The 23,321-nt window shown below is 35.4% G+C and overlaps 2 protein-coding genes across 4 annotated transcripts in view; one reads left to right on the forward strand and one right to left on the reverse strand.

Annotated features, from left to right (window-relative positions):
* ELP4 (elongator acetyltransferase complex subunit 4) overlaps nucleotides 1–19,563 on the reverse strand; it is a 235,213-nt gene extending 215,650 nt beyond the window's left edge. Inside the window, exons 1-2 of one of the 2 annotated variants that reach the window (XM_082343808.1) lie at nucleotides 19,247–19,543; nucleotides 12,140–12,175 (exon numbers count right to left, since the gene is read on the reverse strand). In XM_082343808.1, coding sequence (XP_082199934.1) covers nucleotides 12,140–12,175; nucleotides 19,247–19,469 — 259 coding nt within the window. In that variant the 5' untranslated portion in view covers nucleotides 19,470–19,543. Of the gene's footprint in view, nucleotides 1–12,139; nucleotides 12,176–19,246 lie in introns of both variants that reach the window. The other variant, XM_082343807.1, reaches the window with a different exon arrangement.
* A 78-nt stretch (nucleotides 19,564–19,641) lies between these two features.
* Nucleotides 19,642–23,321, forward strand: part of IMMP1L (inner mitochondrial membrane peptidase subunit 1) — a 73,218-nt gene continuing 69,538 nt past the window's right edge. The window contains exon 1 of one of the 2 annotated variants that reach the window (XM_082343872.1): nucleotides 19,642–19,737. The gene's annotated coding sequence lies outside the window, so the exon portion shown is untranslated. The remainder of the gene's footprint in view (nucleotides 19,738–23,321) is intronic. The other variant, XM_082343873.1, reaches the window with a different exon arrangement.

The following is a 23,321-nucleotide window of genomic DNA, read 5'->3' on the forward strand; positions in this document are numbered from 1 at the left end:
CAGACACATGATTCAATGGAATAGAATAGAGAGCTCAGAAATAAACCCACATACCTACAGTCAATTAATCTTCAACAAAGGAGGCAAGACTATACAATGGAGAAAAGACAGTCTCTTCAGCAAGCAGTGTTGGGAAAGCTGGATAGCCCCATGTAAACCAATGAAGTTAGAACACTTCCTCACACCATACACAAAAATAAATTCAAAATGGCTTAAAGACTTAAATATAAGACATGACACCATAAGACTCCTAGAACAGAACATAGGCAAAACATTCTCTGACATAAATTGTACCAGCATTTTCTTAGGCCAGTCTCCCAAGGCAACAGAAATAAAAGCAAAAATAAACAAATGGGACCTAATCAAACTTACAAGCTTTTGCACAGCAAAGGAAACCATAAACAAAATGAAAAGACAACCTACAGAATGGGAGAAAATATTTGCAAACAATGTGCCTGACAAGGGCTTAATTTCCAAAATATACAAACAGCTCATACAACAACAAAAAACCAAACAACCCAATTGAAAAATGGGCAGAAGACCTAAATAGACATTTCTCCAAAGACATACAGATGGTCAACAGGCACATGAAAAGATGCTCAACTTTGCTAATTATTAGAGAAATGTGCATCAAAAATACAATGAGGTAATACCTCACACTGGTCAGAATGGCCATCATTAAAAAGCCTACAAATAATAAATGGTGGAGAGGGTATGGAGAAAAGCGGACTCTCCTACACTATTGGTGGGAATGTAAATTGGTACAGCCACTATGGAAAACAGTATGGAGGTTCCTTTAAAAACTAAAAATAGAGTTGCCATATGATCCAGCAATCCCACTCCTGGGTATATGTCCAGAGAAAACTCTCAATTCAAAAAGATGCACCCCAATGTTCACAGCAGCACTATTTACAATAGCCAAGACATGGAAGCAACCTAAATGTCCATCGACAGATGAATGGATAAAGAAGATGTAGTATAGATATACTATTGAATACTATTCAGCTATAACAAACAATGAAATAATGCCATTTGCAGCAAGAGGGATGGACCTAGAGATTATCATACTAAGTGAAGTAAGTCAGAAAGAGAAAGATAAATATCATGATATCACTTGTATGTGGAATCTAAAATATGATACAAATGAACTTATTTACAAAACAGAAACAGACTCACAGACATAGAAAACAAACTTATGGTTACCAAAGGGGAAAGAGGGGGCAGGGATAAATTAGGAGTTTGGGATTAGCAGATACAAACTACTATACATAAAATAGATAACAACCAGGTCCTACTGCATAGCACAGGGGACTATATACATATATACATATATATATATATATATATATATATATATATATATATATATATATATATATATATACCACTGTGCTGTACACCAGAAACTAACACAACATTGTAAATCAGCTATACTTCAATAAAAAAAAGAAGAAGAAGGAATAGGACTGAGAAGTAACCTCTGGGATTAGCAATGAGAAGGTCTCCAGTGTCTCTAGCTAAGGTGGTTTCAGTGAAGTGGTAGTGCCTGAAGTAGACTGAGCAATGACTGAAACATTACTAAAACATATAAGAAGTGTTACAGATCATTCAACAGGCTTGGCTATGAAAGGGAAGAGAAAAAGCAATGATTGGAGAAGGTAGGGTTAAGGGAGTGGAATTTTTTTCCTTTGAAAAACAAGTACACATAGAAAAGAGCTTAATAAATATAGTAATGATAAGAAGAGAAAAGAAAATTGCTATTGCCAGGTACTTGGAAAGGTAGAAGGAGAAAAGATCTAAAGTACAGGTGAGGGATTTGCTTCAAGATGGTGGAGTACAGGAATGTGTGCTCGCTCCCTCTTGTGAGACCACTGGAATCACAACTAATTGCTGAACAATCATTGACAGGAAGACACTGGAACTCACCAAAAAAGATACTCCACAACCAAAGACAAAGGAGAAACCACAATGAGATGGTAGGAGGGGTGCAATCACAATAAAATCAAATCCCATAACTGCTGGGTGGGTGACTCACAAACTGGAGAACACTTATACCACAGAAGTCCACCCCCTGGAGTGAAGGTTCTGAGCCCCACGTCAGGCTTCCCAACCTGGGGGTCCAGTAACGGGAGGAGGAATTCCTAGAGAATCAGACTTTGAACGATAGCGGGATTTGATTGCAGGACTTTGACAGGACTGGGGGAAACAGAGACTCCACTCTTGGAAGGCACACACAAAGTAATGTGTGCATCGGGACCCAGGGGAAGGAGCAGTGACCCCATAGGAGACTGAGCCAGACCTACCTGCTAGTGTTGGAGGGTCTCCTGCAGAGGCAGGGGGCAGCTGTGGCTCACCATGGGGACAAGGATACTGGCAGCAGAAGTTCTGGGAAGTACTCTTTGGCGTGAGCTCTCCCAGAGTCCGCCATTAGCCACACCAAAGAGCCAGGTAGGATCCAGTGTTGGGTCGCCTCAGGCCAAACAACCAACAGGAAGGGAACCCAGCCCACCCATCAGCAGACAAGTGGATTACAGTTTTACTGAGCTCTGCCCACCAGAGCAACACCCAGCTCTACCCACTACCAGTTGCCCCCATCAGTAAGCTTGTACAAGCCTCTTAGATAGCCTCATCCACCAGAGGGCAGACAGCAGAAGCAAGAAGAACTACAGTTCTGTAGCCTGTGCAAGGAAAACCCATTCACAGAAAGACAGACAAAATGAAAAGACAGAGGACTATGTACCAGATGAAGGAAAAAGATAAAACCCCAGAAAAACAACTAAATGAAGTGGAGATAGGAAACCTTCCAGAAAAAGAGTCCAGAATAATGATAGTGAAGATGATCCAGGACCTCAGAAAAAGAATGGAGGCAAAGATTGAGACGATGCAAGAAATGTTTAACAAAGACCTAGAAGAATTAAAGACCAAACACCTAGAAAAATTAAAGAACAAACAGAAAGAGATGAACAATACAATAACTGAAATGAAAAATACACTAGAAGGAATCAATAGCAGAATAACTGAGGCAGAAGAATGGATAAGTGACCTGGAAGACAATGGTGGTATTCACTGCCACGGAACAGAATAAAGAATAAAGAATGAAAAGAAATTAAGACAGCTTAAGAGACCTCTGGGACAACATTAAAGGCAACAATATTCGCATTATAGGGGTCCCAGAAGAAGAAGAGAGAGAGAAAGGACCTGAGAAAATATTTGAAGAGATTATAGTCAAAAACTTCCCTAACATGGGAAAGGAAATAGCCACCCAAGTCCAGGAAGCCACAGAGAATCCCAGGAAGGATAAACCCAAGGAGAAACATGCCGAGATACATAGTAATCAAACTGGCAAAAATTAAAGACAAAGAAAAATTATTGACAGCAACAAGGGAAAAACGACAAATAACATACAAGGGAACTCCCATGAGGTCAACAGCTGATTTCTCAGCAGAAACTCTACAAGCCAGAAGGGAGTGGCATGATATACTTAAAGTGATGAAAGGGAAGATTGAAAGGGAAGAACCTTGCAATCCTGGCAAGGATTGCATTCAGATTCGACAGAGAAGTCAAAGGCTTTACAGACAAGCAAAAGCTAAGAGAATTCAGCACCACCAAACCAGCTCTACAACAAATGCTAAAGGAACTTCTCTAAGTGGGAAACACAGAGAAGAAAAGGACCTACAAAAACAAACCCATAACAATTAAGAAAATGGTAATAGGAACGTACATATCAATAATTACCTTAAATGTGAATGGAATAAATACTCCAACCAAAAGACACAGGCTCACTGAATGGATACAAAAACAAGACCCATATATATATGCTGTCTACAAGAGACCCACTTCAGACCTAAGGACACATACAGACTGAAAGTGAGGGGATGGAAAAAGATATTCCATGCAAATGGAAATCAAAAGAAAGCTGGAGTAGCAATACTCATATCAGATAAAATAGACTTTAAAATAAAGAATGTTACAAGAGACAAGGAAGGACACTACATAATGATCAAGGGATCAACCCAAGAAGAAGATATAACAATTATAAATATATATGCACCCAACATAGGAGCGCCTCAATGCATAAGGCAACTGCTAACAGCTCTAAAAGAGGAAATCGACAGTAACACAATAATAGTGGGGGACTTTAACACCTCACTTACACCAATGGACAGATCATCCAAACAGAATATTAATAAGGAAACACAAGCTTTAAATGACACAATAGACCAGATAGATTTAATTGATATCTGTAGGACATTGCATCCAAAAACAGCAGATTACACTTTCTCTTCAAGTGTACACGGAACATTCTCCAGGATAGATCACATCTTGAGTCACAAATCAAGCCTCAGTAAATTTAAGAAAATTGAAATCATATCAAGCATCTTTTCTGACCACAACGCTATGAGATTAGAAATCAATTACAGGGAAAAAAACGTAAAACACACAAACACATGGAGGCTAAAAAATACGTTACTAAATAACCAAGAGATCACTGAGGAAATCAAAATATACCTAGAGACAAATTACAACGAAAACATGACCATCCAAAACCTATGGGATCCAGCAAAAGCAGTTCTAAGAGGGAAGTTTATAGCAATACAAGCCTACTTCAAGAAACAAGAAAAATCTCAAATAATCTAACCTTACACCTAAAGGAACTAGAGAAAGAAGAACAAAACCCAAAGTTAGTAGAAGGAAAGAAATCATAAGGATCAGAGCAGAAATAAATGAAATAGGAACAAAGAAAACAATAGCAAAGATCAATAAAACTAAAAGCTCGTTCTTTGAGAAGATAAACAAAATTGATAAACCTTTAGCCAGACTCATCAAGAAAAAGAGGGCTAGGACTCAAATTAATAAAATTAGAAATGAAAAAGGAGAAGTTACAACGGACACTGCAGAAATACAAAGCATCCTAAGAGACTACTACAAGCAACTCTATGCCAATAAAATGGACAACCTGGAAGAAATGGACAAATTCTTAGAAAGATATAACCTTCCAAGACTGAACCAGGAAGAAATAGAAAATATGAACAGATCAATCACAAGTAATGAAATTGAAACTGTGATTAAAAATCTTCCAACAAACAAAAGTCCAGGACCAGAGGGCTCCACAGGTGAATTCTATCAAACATTTAGAGAAGAGCTAACACTCATCCTTCTCAAACTCTTCCAAAAAACTGCAGAGGAAGCAACACTCCCAAACTCATTCTATAAGGCCACCATCACCCTGATACCAAAACCAGACAAAGATACTACAAAAAAAGAAAATTACAGACCAATATCACTGATGAATATTGATGCAAAAATCCTCAACAGAATACTAGCAAACAGAATCCAACAACACATTAAAAGGATCATACACCATGATCAAGTGGGATTTATCCCAGGGATGCAAGGATTCTTCAACATACGCAAATCAATCAATGTGATACACCATATTAACAAATTGAAGAATAAAAACCATATGATCATCTCAATAGATGCAGAAATAGCTTTTGACAAAATTCAACACCCATTTATGATAAAAACTCTCCAGAAAGTGGGCATAGAGGGAACCTACCTCAACATAATAAAGGCCATATATGACAAACCCACAGCAAACATCATTCTCAATGGTGAAAAACTGAAAGCATTTCCTCTAAGATCCAGAACAAGACAAGGATGTTCACTCTCGCCACTATTATTCAACATAGGTTTGGAAGTCCTAGCCACGGCAATCAGAGAAGAAAAAGAAATAAAAAGAATACAAATTGGAAAAGAAGAAGTAAAACTGTCACTGTTTGCAGATGACATGATACTATACATAGAGAATCCTAAAGATGCCACCAGAAAACTACTAGAGCTAATTGAACTTGGATATTGATATTGATATATATACACTAATATGTATAAAATAGATAACTAATAAGAACCTGCTGTATAAAAAAATAAGTAAAATAAAATTCAAGAAAAAAAAATAAAGTACAGGTGAAAGGACGATTCTCAAACAGGAGAAGGTATAACACATCTTTCCATTTGTGGATAGAGCTGTGTTTTGAGGTTTGATGGTGGGAAGTTGTTTATGATGAGACTCTTACTTCTGTGTGAAATAAGTCATTCCAGAAAATGAGGGAGAAAGTGGTATTGTCTGATGTTTGAGGACCAGAGAGTTTAAAAGGCCACTGAGGTTACTGAGAATGAAAAGGAGGTGATTAGAGTTATACAAAAGCTTGTTGGCCAACGTTCAATGCCTTCTTGAGGTTGAAGATCATGATAGTCTCTAATAAATGACGGAAATAACTAGGACGTCAGTATAGGCAGCAATGAGATGGTAGAGAAGGAGGAATAGCCCAAGATATAAATCTCACTCCAGAAAGAATTTTTAAGATGAGTTATCAGGTTTTAGCATAAAATGATGATTTACTGTCAGAGAAACTTGATTGCGAATCTCAGCTACTAGGTGTGTGACCCTGGGCAAGTTACTTGGCTTCTCTCAAAATTTCAATTTCATCTTCTGTAAAATATAGACATCTCATCTGATTGTTGTGAAATTAAATGATAAAATATACATCAAGGGTTTAGCGTGATGCCCAGCACACAGTAACTCCTCACTAAACGTTAAATATTTTAATAGACTATTTAATAAGTTTTAAAGATATTAGAGTATGTTTTATATGAAATAGATGTTATAAAAGGCAAACTGGAAAGGTTTAGAAAAGATAGGAATACTAGGAAATTGAGTCTATAGAGAAAAAAATACAGAGTATTATGGAGATAAAAGAAACAGAGGAGGTAAGATCATTGGAACAACTAAATTCTTGGACAATGACCAAAGGTAACTAGGAGGTGAAACATGATGGATCTGACTGGCTATAAAGCTAAACAAACAGAAACTCCCAGGTGTCTTCTGGTGGATAAAGGGTAAAAAGTCTCATCCCTGCACACTGCAGTTTGAGGAGCTGGTATATGGGTTCTGAAGTTTCACAATTTGAATTCTACAAGTAGGTAGTTGAGACAAAAGACTCAGGGAAAGTAGGCTAAGCTTTCCCTTTGACAAGTCCTAAATTAATACTCTCTCCTTTAGAAGGGCTCTCGCCTCTTTATTACAGGAGCATACCCTGCTGGTAGTCTCTCTTATGCATCTGTTTATACCGTTTACATATGAATACTTTTCTCCCTTCATCTCCCCTCAACTTCTGCCCATATTTTGATTCAATTTAGGCCTTTTCCATACCTCTTGCACCTGCACAAACATCTGCACATTATATATGTATTGTTCAGCATTATTCCGCATGCAACCAACATCCAGTTTAAGTTCATCAGGGACAAAAACCAAGATTCATGCTGCCTAACAGTGTTAAACACATAGTAGGCACTTAAATGTCTCAGGACAAAAGGTCAGGTGGTTTTTTTCTAAAGAACTGTACTGATATCAGTATGTCTTATTTCAGTCTTCCAACAAGTTTTACTACTATAAAATAAATTAAGGAGCATACAAAATATAATAATATAAAATAGCAATTGGCAAGCTTTTTCTTAAAAGAGTCAGAGTAAATATTTCGGGCTTGTGAACCACACAGTCTCTGTTGAAACTACTTAACTATGCTCTTGTAGCACAAAAGAAGCCATAAACAACGTGCAAATAAATAGAGCATGGTTGTATTCCAATATCTTTATAGATAAATTGCCAGCCAGCAGGTTGTAGTTTGCCAAGTCGTGTACCATAAGGAAAATGCTTAGAATTTATTACGTGTTGTAAAAGGAAAACATAACTCAGCAAATTCAAGAAGTTCGAAGACAACTGATGAGAAAATACTATACTATCCTTTGAGAGATATATTGGGAGCGCTTGGTTTTTGCTATTATATGAAATAATAACAAATTAAATCTATGAAAAGTATGACATTCTAAGGTGATCCCCATGATCCTGTTTCCTGGTATATGTCTTTGTGTAATCTCTTCTCTTTGAATATGGGTGGAACCTGTGACTTGCCTTTAACCCAAAGTATATGGCAAAGGTGATGGGACATCATTTCTGTTACATAAAACTGTAACATCTGTCTTGTTGAGAGACATTCTTCCTTACTGGTCTTGAAGAAATAAGATGCTGGTTGTGAGAGAGTGCTTCTGGCTGACAGCAAGGAACTGAATGCTGTCAACCACCGTGTGAGCTTGGAAGCAGATCCTTCCTTTCTCTGCCAAACCTTCAGTGAGAACCCAGCCCTGACTGACACCTTGACTGTCCGCTTGCAGAGGACCCAGCTAAGCTGTGCCTGGACTCCTGACCCACAGAAATTGTGAGATGATAAATGTGTCTTCTTTTTAAGCTATTAAGTTTATGTTAATATTGTCACACAGCAATAGGTAACTAATACAGAAGTACACTTATAGCTGGTTGTAATTAATTGTTTAAAAGCATATTATTTTTCTCCTACTTCTAGATCTAAAATTATATAATTAACCTAAGAGATTAAATTAAAAATAATGCTTTCATAAATGTCACATAACTTGTATTTCAATTACTGACTTCTATTAAATCTTTTTGATGCTCGATAGCTTCACATATAGACCAAGATCCTTTATGTAAAAAGAAGCTGTGTGAACTTTAAATATTTATGCCATCCTTTTACTTTTGATACTTTTCAGGTGTTCCATATTTACCCGTGTACCAGACTGTCAGAAAGCGATTTAAACATAAAACATCTCAAAACCTATTCCAGTACTGAAGGATGAAACATGTTTTAAGAAAACTCTATCTTTGATTTTCAAAGTAAATGTAGGAGCCCCTTAGTTCTTCAATCTATTCCTCAGAGAAGGGCATTTTAAGTATTCATATTCATTTATTTTGTTGCATTCCGAAGGTCTAAAGTAGACCTACCATGGGTTTTCTGGCAGTGCTCACTGTCTCCAGTTTCCATAGTTACATTGCTTCTGAAACCGTAAATCCACTACTCTGTTACCCACAGTCATGTGCATGTACACACTGAGACACAGAGTTGCCTTGGTAAATGAGAGAATGGTAAAAATGTTCACAGTCTATAGTGAAAAGTTATTAATACAAATCATCTTCAGGCTTTAATTTTCTCTCACTTGTGGAATAAAAAAATCTTTGAGTGATGAGCAGTATAGTAATGGCCTAAGCTGCTAACCACTGACCTTAAATCTCCATATTTGGTTTGTATTTCGAACTATTCATCCATTTCTTAATGCAGAATTCATCTGTTGTACAAGCTGTATTGACCAGGAAATGGAGAAAAGTAGAAAACCTAGTAGATAAGATTCCTTCTGCAAATCTAATCTTTCAAAGAAATGTAAAAATGCTTCCAAATTTTGTTTTAAGATTTCCTAGAGAAAACAAGCTAACAGATAATAAAACTAAGTTTACTTAAGTTATACATATTTTAAAAAATCTTATACACTTAGAAGAAGTTGATAGTAGGGCATAAATAATAATGAGACGATTAAAAATATTAGCTTTATGGAAAGACCAGACTATAAAGGCAAGGTCTTTGCTTTATACTTGTTATATTATTTTATGCAATTGTTAATTCAACAAATAGTTATTGAATACCTAGTTTAATACTTGGTGAATTGATATTTCATCAAAGGCAGACCCTTTTTTTTTTATCTGTCACTGTGCTTTAGTTATTCTTATTTGATTTTTCCTTATTATATATTGTCAAAATATCTTCTTAGCCAGATCACCAAGTTCATTAGACATGTGTTGTTTCCACATAACTGCCGACATCAACGTTAAGCTTTCTGTCACTATGTAACAAGGATTCTCTTCCTCCAGCTTTCAGTAACATGGACCTTCTTCCTTTTCATCCTCATTGGCAGTGTCCTCAAAGTACAGAGTTCTACTAACGATCTGTTTACAGTGATTTAGGCTTTTTCTAATGTGTTCCTCAAAATCCTTCCAGCCCTTGCCCACTGCCTGGTTCTAAAGCCACTCCCATATTTTTATTTTATATTTGTTATGGAAGCACTCACTTTTAAAACACCAAAATCTGTTATGAAATAACATTTTCAATGTTTGCAGAAGATGATTGCCTACTTAGAAAATTCAAGTGAATCTACAAACAATTCAAAAGTTGCTGGTTATAAGATGGATATAAAAAAGTCAATAGCGGTCCCTTGTACAGCTACAATCAACAATAAAGTGTAGTAATAATAAACGCATCTATTATGGTATTAACTTATGTTGTAATTATTTACTTTACTTATGTCTCCTCCTTAAGGGAAGAGAGTAACTCATTTATATTTGTAACCCCAATATCTAGCATGCACCTGGGTGCTCAATGAACATTTTTTGAATGAATTTTCAGTCGTCATTGGATTCTTAGTATCATTCACACATACTTCCCCTGGAGAAAAGAATAAAAATTTAGCTGGATATTTTTTAAACCATTATAATAATCTCCAGATTTTTGTTCATCAAAGAGAAAAGTCCCAGGTTCAAATCATGAAATGCCATTCTTCACTTTTCACCTATTTGGACTGGTAAAGATTAAAATGTTTGATAATGCACATTGTTGTTCAGGGTAAGGGTAACCTAATATTCTTATAACAGTTGATTGAAGTATAAGGTAGCATAATCTCTTGGCAGAGCAATCTAATATCTAATACAATTTAACATGCTTCTATCAAGTAAGCCTATATCTTGGAATTTATTCTATAGATACTATATACTTATATGTGTATGCAGACCTTATATATAAGACTTGTACAATAGGATTGTTAGTAACAGAAAATAATGAGTTAAACTTATCAGTAGAGAATGATTTAAGTAAATTGTGGCATAACCATACAATAAAATCCTATTCAGTTGTTGAGAAGAATGAGGTATATCTATATGAATGCACATGGACTGATCTCTAACATGTATTAAGCAGAAAAAGCAAGGTGCTGAATGCTCCCATGTATATTAGTTATGTTGAAATATCTGGGTGGGAAACCCAGGACAATATTGTCCCTGGGTATGGGGAGTGAGGAACTGAAAGGACAGCGCAATTTTTCTACCTGTCCTTTTATATTTTCTGTATTTATATACTTATATCAAAACTGTGAATTATTTTTTCCCAAAATTCCTTCAATCATTCTTTACTTACTAAAAGATAAATTTAAAAAATGCAACTGACATGACCATTTCTAGAATTTAAGCATAGGTCACACTAAATTTGGAGTATTGTATTCAGTTCTGGGCACAGTTAAAGAGACAATGTCAGACCAAAAGGTGCTACACGAGAACAACCAGGAGAGTGAGGAGTGTGAAACCAGTTTAAGAAACTATGTCTATTTAGTTTGGAGAAGATTTGAGGTGATTAAATAGTTATTTTCAAATATTTTAAGAGTGTCATGTGAAAGAGTATCAGAGGACAAAACTAGGAACAACAAACTTGTTACAGGCATACAAATTAAACATTAATATACAGAACTTTCTAATAAATCATACATTTTCAATAACAAAGCATTGCTTTGTAAAGTAGTCAGCCCTTTAAACTAGATAATCTGTACTCAAATGGTGTTTGATATCTGTCAAGGATTATGGAAAAGTGATTTGTGGCCAAATGGGAGCTTTGATTATATAACCGCCAAGGTTTATTTCAATTCCAAGATTCTATGATCTAAACTTAAAAAAACGCTAAGTAGGGCTATGTATGTGTATTTAAGTAAGAACCAATGAAGCTTTAAAGATGAACAAAGATGTGATTTATCAGTTTGTTACTTTTCTTTCAATTAGAAGACAATTATGATAAAAATCTGTGATATATACAATGGGCTTATGTGTACATCAACTTATCAAATGAATCACTGTAATAATCCCACTCTAAGTACTGAGATTCTCCAAAAAATCTATTGGCATTAATTTTAGTTTTTTTAAAACAAATGGAGGGCGAAGCACTCTGAACATTTTTAAATTATAAGAGCTACATTTTCATATATATATTTTCCTAATTCATTTCAAGTTCAGATCAACATTTTAATTTAAATTAGAACTTAAGGCAATTCCTCTTTAATTTACCTTAGCTCTTGTATAATTTACCTTAACTCTTGTAGAGTGCTAAATACTTAATTTCAGAATAGGCAAACCCATAAAATCATTATGCACAACAGAAGACTGTGATTGGGAAGAGCAAAGTATGTATGCTATACTAACCAATTAGAAGAACTGTTCCAACGGCCAAACCTCCACCTGGAAATAAAACAAAACCAAGAAGAAAATTAATCTACCTTTTCACATTATCTTTAGCATAAAAGTTAGGCATTAGCAAGGACAGGTACTTCAATAACTTTAAAATTGCAGTTAAAAACAACATTTTAATTACCTTTGCAGACTTTGCTTAAGGTGCTATTATGAAATAATTACCTATTATATGTAATTATACACTACACATTACAATTACTTTCATAATATACTGTACTAGCCTCCTTTCTCCTGTGTTAGGACCATGCAGCAGTCAACATAACCGGTTAAGCATTCCATAAACGTTATATTTAGCACTTGCTAATAAATTAGCTCAATAGCTGAGACCTAAATGTGCACAGTAACTTAACTACAACAGAAGTACAACATAGAAAAGAAAGGTTATTATAATAGAAATTCCACTTTAATATTTATTCTCAAATTTAATAAGCCTTGGGAAAAAAACCCTGATAATTAAAACGAATTCTTTTTCCATTATTAATAATATACACAAAGTCAGGACATACTCTAAATATTTTTGTCATTTCAAACAAAAAAGGCACAATCACCACAATCACAAAACACATTTTCAATTTTACTAGAAAATGTTATTTTAAATATCTGAATTAGGGTAATATGATCATAAACATATAACTCAAAGTTTATTAAAAATCAATTTAAAATCAAGTTTTAGGAAACTAGAACAACATCAGAAAGATAAAGACATTCAACCATTTGACTCCTGATATTTTATTTGTAAAACCACTTGTAAAAGTATTACTATGTATAATTAATGTTGCAAACACTAACAAATTCACTTAAAAATTTAAGAATGTGTACACAAAGAATGAAATGTACTTAAAGTATAATTAATTTAAAAAGAAACTAAAAATTGTTGGACAGTTGAAGACAATATTACTGGGGTTTTGTTTGTTTGCACAAAACGGTGAAACATTTAGAATAACAATAAAGAACTTTTCCCCAAAAAAGTTTGTAGTGGCGAACACTATATAGAAAAACTTAGTATGAAAAATTCATTTGATAGTGCTTATTTTTTGCCTTGCAAATAAGCGTAAATAACTGTTATGTTTCAAAGAATTTGAAACTTGGTAACATGCATGCACACAGAATACAATCCAACATTTGGGGACTTTATAAACAAAACATTCCAAATTGTTAGAAAACAATTTTTTAAAAAATGAAACCAATACATTTATATATTTTTAAGTGGATTTTTTATAGAATCAAATATGTATTTTAATTTCACATTGAGATAAGTTCCTTCATTTTAGCATTTAAAGCCACATCAGACTACACAGGATAACTCCAAATGTTGGTCAAACTAAAAGATTAACATAAACTGAAATACGTGTGATGATAATAACCATTAAGGATCAGAGCAAATTTTCTTTGGGACAAGATTAGACTAAATATTTAATTTTATAGTTTGCGCTACATATAGACCACTACTAACTTTTTAATCCATTTTAAACACTTTAAATCACACTTTCCAACTCCTTACTTCACTATTTTCCCTTACATGCAAAAATAAACATTTAACTACGTAATCATCATTTTGTGTATTTGAGATGAAATAATACAAGCACGTAACAGATACTGCAGTGTCTAGTCTACAGCAAGTACTATAAAAAAGTTAGCTGTCTTTCTTTCTATAACTTAATTTTTATAGGAAGGATTTAAATTTCTTATCTAAACTTCTTTGGGTCTACATTCATGTCTCCTCAAATTAGGAATTTATATAAGGCCTCCAAGTCGAATAGTTAGAGAAGTATTTTGTGAATTATATTCACAGGGAAATAATGAGAACAGATAAAGAAATAGTTTCCCTATTAAATGAAGTGATACCTTGCTCAGGTGACTTGCCCAAGGAGGTACAGTAAGAGCTACCCTTACGAGTCTGGCAATTATTTTCTGACTAGAAACTAAATGATACACTAAAACTGTATCATTAGATAAATGGTGATCACCTTAACAGTAAATCAGACTAGGCTAAGGTAGTTTTCTGTAAGAATGAGTCAGAACAATCCACTGTTCCTGATAATTCAGGAACCACCTCTCGAATTTTTAAAATCTCACATATATTAAAATTCTGATGTTTGGAAAATTTGAACATTACTTAAAACAAGATAATATGAAGACAGTTTAATAACTTTTATCAGCCAAATTAATATTCTATCAGGACTTCTCTTACAAAAAGGCAACTTTCTTTTTTTCTAATGGGCTATATAATGTAAATTCACTAGACTTAAATTTGAATTGGCCCTAGTAAACGTTGGTCATTTGGAAGGTTGGTCATGGGAAATAAGAAGCCACCTTATTAATTATTGGTAAATCAAGTTTTTATTCTATGTATATGAGGTAAAATTATTTGACATGTACATACACACACACATAGCAGCAAAGTTCCTCTAGTCTTCCAAACTTCATTTTAGTGTGTGACAAGACCCCACATTTCCCCAAAATACTTCTGTATAAGGTATTTTGAAATAACTCACTTGATATACTGAGGTTCTAGTTATATTTTAAACTAGAGTAAATTTGAATAAGTTTGTAGTCATGCTCCCTACCAAAAATTGAAAAGCTTCAACAACCAACCATGACAAGATGTCTTGACATGGCATGTTCAACAAAAGTTAGTTTTAATACATCTTTAAATTCAGTAATCCATTAGTAACTTCAAAAGCAACACAGATTTCACACTAATAGTTCCCAATTAAAATAGAAATAAAATAGTTCCTAATAGTCCACTAAAATGTCTGACATGTAAGTAATGGGTTAAGTAAGCACTCGTCTTATCTCTATAATGAAACATACAAAGGAGTAAAATGGTATTGTTTATGGTCTCCTCTTCTCTTTAATCATATCTTAGAGAAATCATCAATATTCTAAGTCACTAAGCAAATAAACTGTTGGTTTTACTTCTGGACCTTTTTAAGAAGTATATTTAAGTTATTCTCCAGCTTACTAAAAAATATGGGTAGAATATTTTATCAACTTGTAAGACTACATGAGTTTGAAAGCTTGAAGATACTTTGTAAGTCTGATATCTTAAAGTATTAATTTCATCAAGCTTTCACATTTTAAAAAAATGACAGCATTTTGTCTTAAAACTAGAAAAAAATCTGATAGCATAAAAACATCAGAAAATTTAAGGTTTTAAGTGTCAATATCTTTCTATTTTTTTTTAAATATGAAGGAAAGAATTAAAAAAAAATTCATGTGAAGTTAGAAAGTGATATATTAGAGGGAGAAAATTCAATCCCACACACTTCCCCAAAAAACTCTTTAATTAAGCTATAAATTTAGGGTAAATGAGGTCAAATTAATATATTAGAATATTAAGGTCCAGAAGCGGTATCTTATTTTACAACAAGGGCAACTCCTTTTTCAAAGTTAGAGGAAGTAAAAGGGAAAAGAAATAAAAGTCAGGAAAGATAAGTGATTTATACCAGTCCTTTCCAGTGCTCTCTATAAATGGTTTTGCTTAAAATTATAGAAAGGCATTTTAGGGAAAATGCAACGTAAAAAACCAGTTCATATTCTTGGTTCATGGCAATGTCCTTAACTACTTAACTAATGCCACACTTCAAATTAAATTGCAGTTCTGTCATTAACAGGTCTACTTTTTCTTCTCTCTCTAGGAGGTATGAAACATCCCAACAACTCTTGATTATCACAACTATTGGCAGGGCAAATATGGGAATCAAAAAAGACAAGCCATCAGCAATGAGAATGGTTCTGTAGATTAAATTACACAAAACAATTTTACATAGCAATACAAAGGAATAAGCTACTTTTACTTTAAATGTACAGCTATCAATTGTTAAAATGTCATAACCAGGATTATGTTAAATATATAATCCAAGATCAATGCATATCATTCCACACTCCAGATTAAGATATAGTGGAGCAAAGGAACTACAACCACCAGTATTTATTTTTTCACAGCAGTGTTGAAAATGGCAGCTACCCTCAAGCTTCTTCAGAGTCCTCTTCCTGGACTATTATTTAACCCTAATCTCTATTTCCATTCACTTGACTGTCAAAATTTAAAAAGTTCTGAACAGCACAGAGTTAAGCCAGTTAAACCTGAGAAGTCATCGTTCCTTCGAATATCTTTTTGAAGGATGAGACTGGGGGTTAATAGGGTCCTAAAATGGACTATATATCCTAGAAAAAGTGAAATTCTGCCAGAATCCTTTACCTACTGTATAATCTCTCTTTGGAAATTCCTGGAAGAAGAAAAATGAAATATTTACATATAGGGACCTCAAATAACAACATAAATGTCCCGGAAAGGCAGGATTGAGAAACTGGGTTAGGAAATCTCAGAACTTAAAAAATTAGCCAACTTGGGAAAGGTATATCGATATCTAACAATAAAATAAGCTGTCAGAGCAAAAATATTTAATACAATTAGATCATGTAAAAGATGCAGTAATAGGGAATTCTCAAATTTATAAAACACTTCGGAGTAAGCAATGGAAATATTAGCATATCATCAAATAACTAATATTCAATTAGCCTATATTATGCCTTTCAAATATGTTTTGCATCTGCACTTAAAATTACAATAATGTCACAGTGGCAGTAGTAAAATATCACTGCAGTGTACGTCAGTGACAATACAATATTTACTTGTTACGCAGTAACCACAGAATATATATAGGCAAGAATCACAATATCACAGTATAGTTTCATCATTCTAATATCATAAAATCCTACTATCCTTACATTTTGTCACAATATGTTTATATTAGACTTGTCACAATCTGAGTCAAATAACATTTTAGAACAACAATATAATCTGAATTGCTTTTACTTTTGTGTATACACATTAGCAGCCAAATGTTTCACATTCAAATAATGGTTTAATGAAAAACAAATGTATAGGGTTTGCTCCATAGGGCCACACACAATAGAAAATCAAAATACAAAAATGCCTTAAGAAGTTAACAACTGAAATACTTCTGGACAGTTTATTATTCCAAATGTAGTAACTCCTATTATAACAATGTCTTCAACTTCTGTGCAATTTGAGAATTAACTGTACACATGCAAAACATATTTCAAAATATCCAAAAACTGATGCTTATTTCAATCATCTTAATGAACACTAATTTTTAGCATAAGCTTGTTAGAGTCAAATTATTAGAGTCCCCATCCCCAAGCAAATCTGGAAAAATTTTAAATTACAGTTCAAGTTTATATCACTGTAGAAACACATGAGGAAGGTGCTTTGGGTCACCTTTCTGGTGGGTGCTTTAAGAGACTATATGGTTAAATCTTTAGGCTTAGATTCAATAAATGGTTAAAAACACTTGAAAAGAGTTCTCAGAAATTTCAAACAGTTGCAGCATAGTGCAGAGCACTAAACGTGGAGCTCAAAGATCAGCCCAGATTGTCACTAGTTTTGTGACCCTGTTCATGTTAGTTAATCTCTGAGTCTGATTTTAGAACTCAAACACATAATTCCATCCTATGTGTTTCATAACTCTTGTCCAGGTTTTTTCCAACACATTATTTTTCCTTCAACCAAGAACTTATTTAGAATCTACTACGTGCCAGGTACTGTGCTAGGCACATTTTGTTATTCTAATGAGGAACTGAAAGTATAATGTTAAAAATGTGAACTTTTTGTTTGGAGAGTTTCAAGATCAAGTGAATGAAGTTACATATCTCCACTGAGTTACAAAAAGGAAAAAAAAAAAAAATTAAAGACTAGGAACAGCCTCCAAGCTTTAAGTTTAAATATAGGACGACACCAAGTAAGGTTCACAAGGGAAAGAAAATGAGACAAATATTTGCTAACTAGATATTTTGAATCATTTCTGTTATAGTACCATGCAATTGAGGAAGGCAACAGTCTTGAAACAATTAAGGGAAAATACTTAGATTTATGTAGAAATAACCAGGATCCAGTTAAGGTCATGAAATAACAGAGGCAAGAAGCCATACTCTTTTTCATTGGCCTCGTCATTTTCTATTGCACTAAACCTATCTGAAGAGCCTACCCGTGGGAAAAAAATTACAGAGAGGAAAAATGTCAAGGGAAGTACAAGAACAAGCAATGGCATTTGTAATATTTTATGAAAGTGTACAAGGCTTAACTGACACATCTCACCCTATAAAAATGTTATGAAATATAAACATGGACCACTTTTAGTAAAGTAGCATTCTGATAGGAATTAGCTAATTTACAAGCCTTATTAACACCGCAGCTTTGTCCTACCAATCTTATCTGTTCAATCTTTTCAACATAAGTTATGAATCAAGCATATTCTTTAGTAGCCTTCTTATGAAAAATTCCAGAGATTATACAGGAAAGCCTAAAAACTGGACTTCTTTTCTTGTCAAATGTGAATTAATTTTAAACATATTGTTTGAGATGTAACTCTGGGAAGCAAAATATATAGAAGAAAAAATAACAAAAACAAATATGCATATATTTAACGCAGATGCTGGGTATGACTGCTAAGGTCAAAGACCGGCTTTAACTACTTTGGATCCACATAAGCCTTTAACACACATTCTCTTAAACTCAGTATAATTTGTTTAAAGATTCAGAACCAGGAGATAAGCAGCCTGGTGGCGAAGAGGGGAAGTTACTTTCTTCAGCATTTTCTAATGAAGCCCATCTCTCACAACTGATACAAACTCTTGTTAGTCCAAACCGTGAGCTACCTGGGGTTGGCAGAAGGGTACATTCACAGACCAGGACGGGATACTAGATCAATGCCAAACCGTCTCCAAACATTAATGAGTCCCCTTGACTAGGAAGCATGTCAGGGTAAAAGCATGTAGGTTTCCTGTCGTAATCTAGAAAAAAGCTGGCGGGCACCAGAGTAGGAAGTGGGAGCACGAAAACAGATTTAGTTAACAGCACTTAGAAGTCTCCATGCAACCCTTCCTCCCCTCCATCTCCATCAGACCGGGCTATCCTCTCCACGTCCGAAGGCTGAGAGGTCAGAGAGAGATGTGGGGTCAGGGTGGCTCCCCCGGGCAGGTCCCCACCCTAGTTTTCCCTCTGTTGAACCCAGATCTCCGTTCTGAACCGACCTAGGAGCTGGTCCAGGGCTGGGAGCCCGGTTGATACCAGCAGCTGTCCATTCCGCACCGACGGTCGTGTCCCCGCGATGGACACCAGTCGAGAGCAGCCGCTGTCGGTACCGCTGGCTCTAGGACCCCTCCGCTGGAAGCTGGTGACGTTGTTCCTGCTAGCCGCCACCACCACAGACCCAGTACTCCTGGTGCCGGTGCCGCAGGTCGCCGCTGCCGCCATCTTGACGCTTCGCGCGTTGACCCAATAGGAACTCTGGGAGCTCAAGCCTCGGGTCTGTCAGAGCCAGCCCCAAACTCCCGCCTCCTTGCCGCCTCCTCGGCTCCCGAAGCCAATAGGAGTAAGAGTTCCCTCCCGAGTCAACCAATGGCAAGGCGTATTACTGAAAAGTGCATTCTACGTCAGGACGACGGACTGATTCAAGGCCCAGGTGAGAAAGAGATCCCCCTGAGTACTGGCTGAGAGCCTTCGGAGTTCTTTGAGACTAGAGGTGGGTAATATCATGCAACATTTTTCTCGTTTTGAGTGCCCTCATTCACGCTGAGTTAAAGAAAAGGCTGGTGGAGCGGTATATCAAGCAAATACCAGTAGGACCTTGCACTTTTCTCCGCTCAGTATTAAAGAGGATACTCTATCCCACCCCTTTTCTGATTTTTTTGGGAGAAAATTCCCTCCGCCATGCTCTTCAGGTTTTTTTCTGAATGGTTGTGTAATATGGAAGGGATTGGAACTCTTACCTTAGCGACTTGCTTGTTGAGCCCCTGGGCTTGGTTCCTCAGTGCCTGTGACAGGTGGGTTGGATTTAGACGTTAGAGTAAAAACTCCTGAGCTTTGAGGCGATTTGGTTTTCCCCCGTTTCAAACAGCAAATGACAAAATGTACCCCTCTGACAAGTCGCCGTGAGTAGCTTTCGTTAATTTTAATTAGTGCTTCTGGAAGTCTTAGAGCGCCTTTCCATAAGTGGTGTGAATGATAAGTGTTACTCTGACAACCTTGTTCACACGTTTAATTGTCGTTTGCTGTTAAGGCACCTGCAAACAACAGAAAATACTTCAGGGGTTTTTTTCCCCGAAAAACTGATAAGAGTTAGATGTGTACGTGCTTTCTTTTTCAAGTGATTTATGAACTCTGAATCAAGAGCTTATTAGAATAGGAAGTTTAATTCCTATTAAAATTGAAAAAAACATGTAATTTAGAACTGCGTCCTTCGATTTAAATTTTGTTTTCAAAATTTTGAGCTGGCCGGGGGTAGGGGACTGGAGTAACTGATTTTTAAAGGCATTCATGATTGACAAGTGTCTAAACTAAAAAAGACTCACAAATTATGCTTGCACTAATAGTTATTGTTGGTTTTGATAGTGATCTGTGATACTTTTAAAATACATCCAGACTTCATGGAAATTCTTGCCGTTGAATTGTTTTAAATCTCAGTGACCTGTTAAGACTTTTTGGCTGATTCTATTTGATAAACTGAGATTATATTGCTAAATAGTGACTAGAGTTTTTCATTTGGGAAGGTTTTTGGGTTTTGCTTGTTTTTTAAAGAAAAATGTTCAGAAAAGAAAAACTAAAACGACACCTTGCTATTTAACAATATATCAACTGCAAAGCTTGATCAAAGTTTAGATGCTTTCATTTAGAATCTCACCAGTATAAATCTGTAATCTAAATTGTTCAGTAAATAGCTGTTGAGTGTTTACTGTCTGCTTGGAGCTAACTTTGTCATTTTAGGCCTATAGAAGTAAAAACTGTTCTCATTTGGGGGAGATAAGATTAACACATAGAAAACACCATAGCAGTTACAATGAACACATTGAACAATATATGTTAATTTTGTCCTGTAGTAAATAATTATACTAAGAAGACCAAAACAAAAAGTGACAAAGCAATCTAATATCAAATAGGAACTTCTCAGATAGTTTTGCTGCTCTGAAAACTTTGAAGTACTACAAATATTGAATTTTTATAGGTTTCTTTACTACGTATTCCCTTGTTTTCTAATCTTTACTTCAGACTTTTTTTTTTTTTTTTTTCTTGTCTGTGTTTTTGGGTCTTCGTTTCTGTGCGAGGGCTTTCTCCCGTTGCAGAGAGCGGGGGCCACTCTTCATCGCGGTGCGCGGGCCTCTGACTGTCGCGGCCTCTCGTTGCCGGAGCACTGGCTCCAGACGCGCAGGCTCAATAGTTGTGGCTCACGGGCCTAGTTGTTCCGCGGCATGTGGGATCTTCCCAGCCCAGGGCTCGAACCCGTGTCCCCTGCATCGGCAGGCAGACTCTCAACCACTGCGCCACCAGGGAAGCCCCGACTTCAGCCTTTAGTTTTCTAAACCTTATTACTAGAAGTGAAAAATTGTTTTTCAGCTTTAACTGTAATCCAGGAAGCATGACATATGTGTGCACCAAGGCATTCCTGAAATTAGGATATATCTTTGGTATAACATTATCATAGAATAAATTAATCTGTCCTATTTTTTTTTTTTACAAAGACAAAACCTTTGCTCTCAAAGCAAATAATCCCAAATACTTGAATGTACCAGTATGTAGAGTATAATATAAACATTGGAATAAATGAAGTTTTTATGGAAGGGAAGAATTAAAAGGGTATATGTTTAAGTGTGGTGTTAAATGATTAATAACAATTATTTACTGAGCACATAGTAAATCTCATGGAGTGTGCTATGTACTAGCTTACAGGAGAAAGAATACTTAGTCTCTACCCTCTTTGAGTTCACAGTTGGGAGAGATAGGTGGGTGGATAGGATAATAAAGTATACTCTAAATGCTGTGGAGGACAAATACAGAATACATAACTTGAACTGAGATAGAGAATCCTGGGTAAGTTTACCCTGAGAAGGAAGCTCCCTCCCCTCCTTCAGTAAATCTGCTCTCATTGCTACTGTGCAAATAGTTCTCATAATTTATGCATAGTGCTAAGAGAAGAGGAGACTAGAGAAATTAGATAAAAGTCTAATTGATTTTTTTTAAGATGAATTTTTTTTTCCTTAAGGATAATGGGAAATCATTGAAAAATTTCAGGTAAAGAAATGACATAATAATCATATTTGATCGTTACGTTTGGCTAAAAAGTATCCTGCAAGAGAATGGATTGGCTAAGTGTGATTGGGATAAAGAGAATGGAATGAATCAAGAGATTACTATAATGGGTGGAATTGATATGACCAAGGAAGGTTGACAGTAGGAATCAAAGATGACTAACAGGTTTCTGTATTGAGCAGCTTTCTGGATGGTGGAGGATAAAGAATAAAGGAGGAACAGTAGAACTTTATAGTTGTGCGGTTGGTTGTTTTAGGGAATGGGAGATCACGTTTTTTTATTGAATGTATTTAATTGGAGTAAAATACCTGTGGAGTATCCAAGTGGAGATGTCCAATACACAGCAGGCTATGTGAGAGAGGGATCTCTAGATGAAACATATATATTAAAAATTAATTAGCCCATGGTGGGAGTTTACCTTAAGGGAATGGATAAGCTCACCAAGGAAATGTATACTTTAGAGTGAGAAGAAAAAAGAACCAGGAATAAACTTTGGGGAACATGAACACTTGAAAGCTGTGCAGAGGAGGAGAAAGTAAAATAAGAATTGGAAAGTGTTTACTTGATTTAGTAATAATGATTTATTTTTGGCTTTGTTAAGAGCAGGTTTGATGGAGTAGCATACTGAAAAGTCAAATAATTCTGTTTGGAATTGAATGGGAAGTGAAGTTGAATATTCCATAACAGTAGACCATTTTACATTTTAGAAGGGTTTGCTGTGAAGCGGGTAGAGGGAGATGACAGAGGTTTAAGGGAGCAGTTTTCTTGTGTGGGAGAAGGAGAGGGGAAGGAAGAGAGAGAGAGAGAGATGAAGCTACTGGAAAACATTCTTGGCAATGGATGAGGAAAAGAACCTGAATGAGGTAGAAGGAATGGAATCTGGAGCACAGGAAAGGGATCAGTATTTGAAAGGAGGAGGCTAAATTCAATGGCTAAAAAGTGTAAATGAACATAAGACTCTTTGTTTTCCTTTTTGCCATTAAATCTTGGAGTTTTTAAGACCATTTTCTCTTTTCTTGTTCC

Source organism: Balaenoptera borealis (assembly GCF_965194805.1).
Source record: "Balaenoptera borealis genome assembly, chromosome: 11".
Lineage (NCBI taxonomy): Eukaryota > Metazoa > Chordata > Mammalia > Artiodactyla > Balaenopteridae > Balaenoptera > Balaenoptera borealis.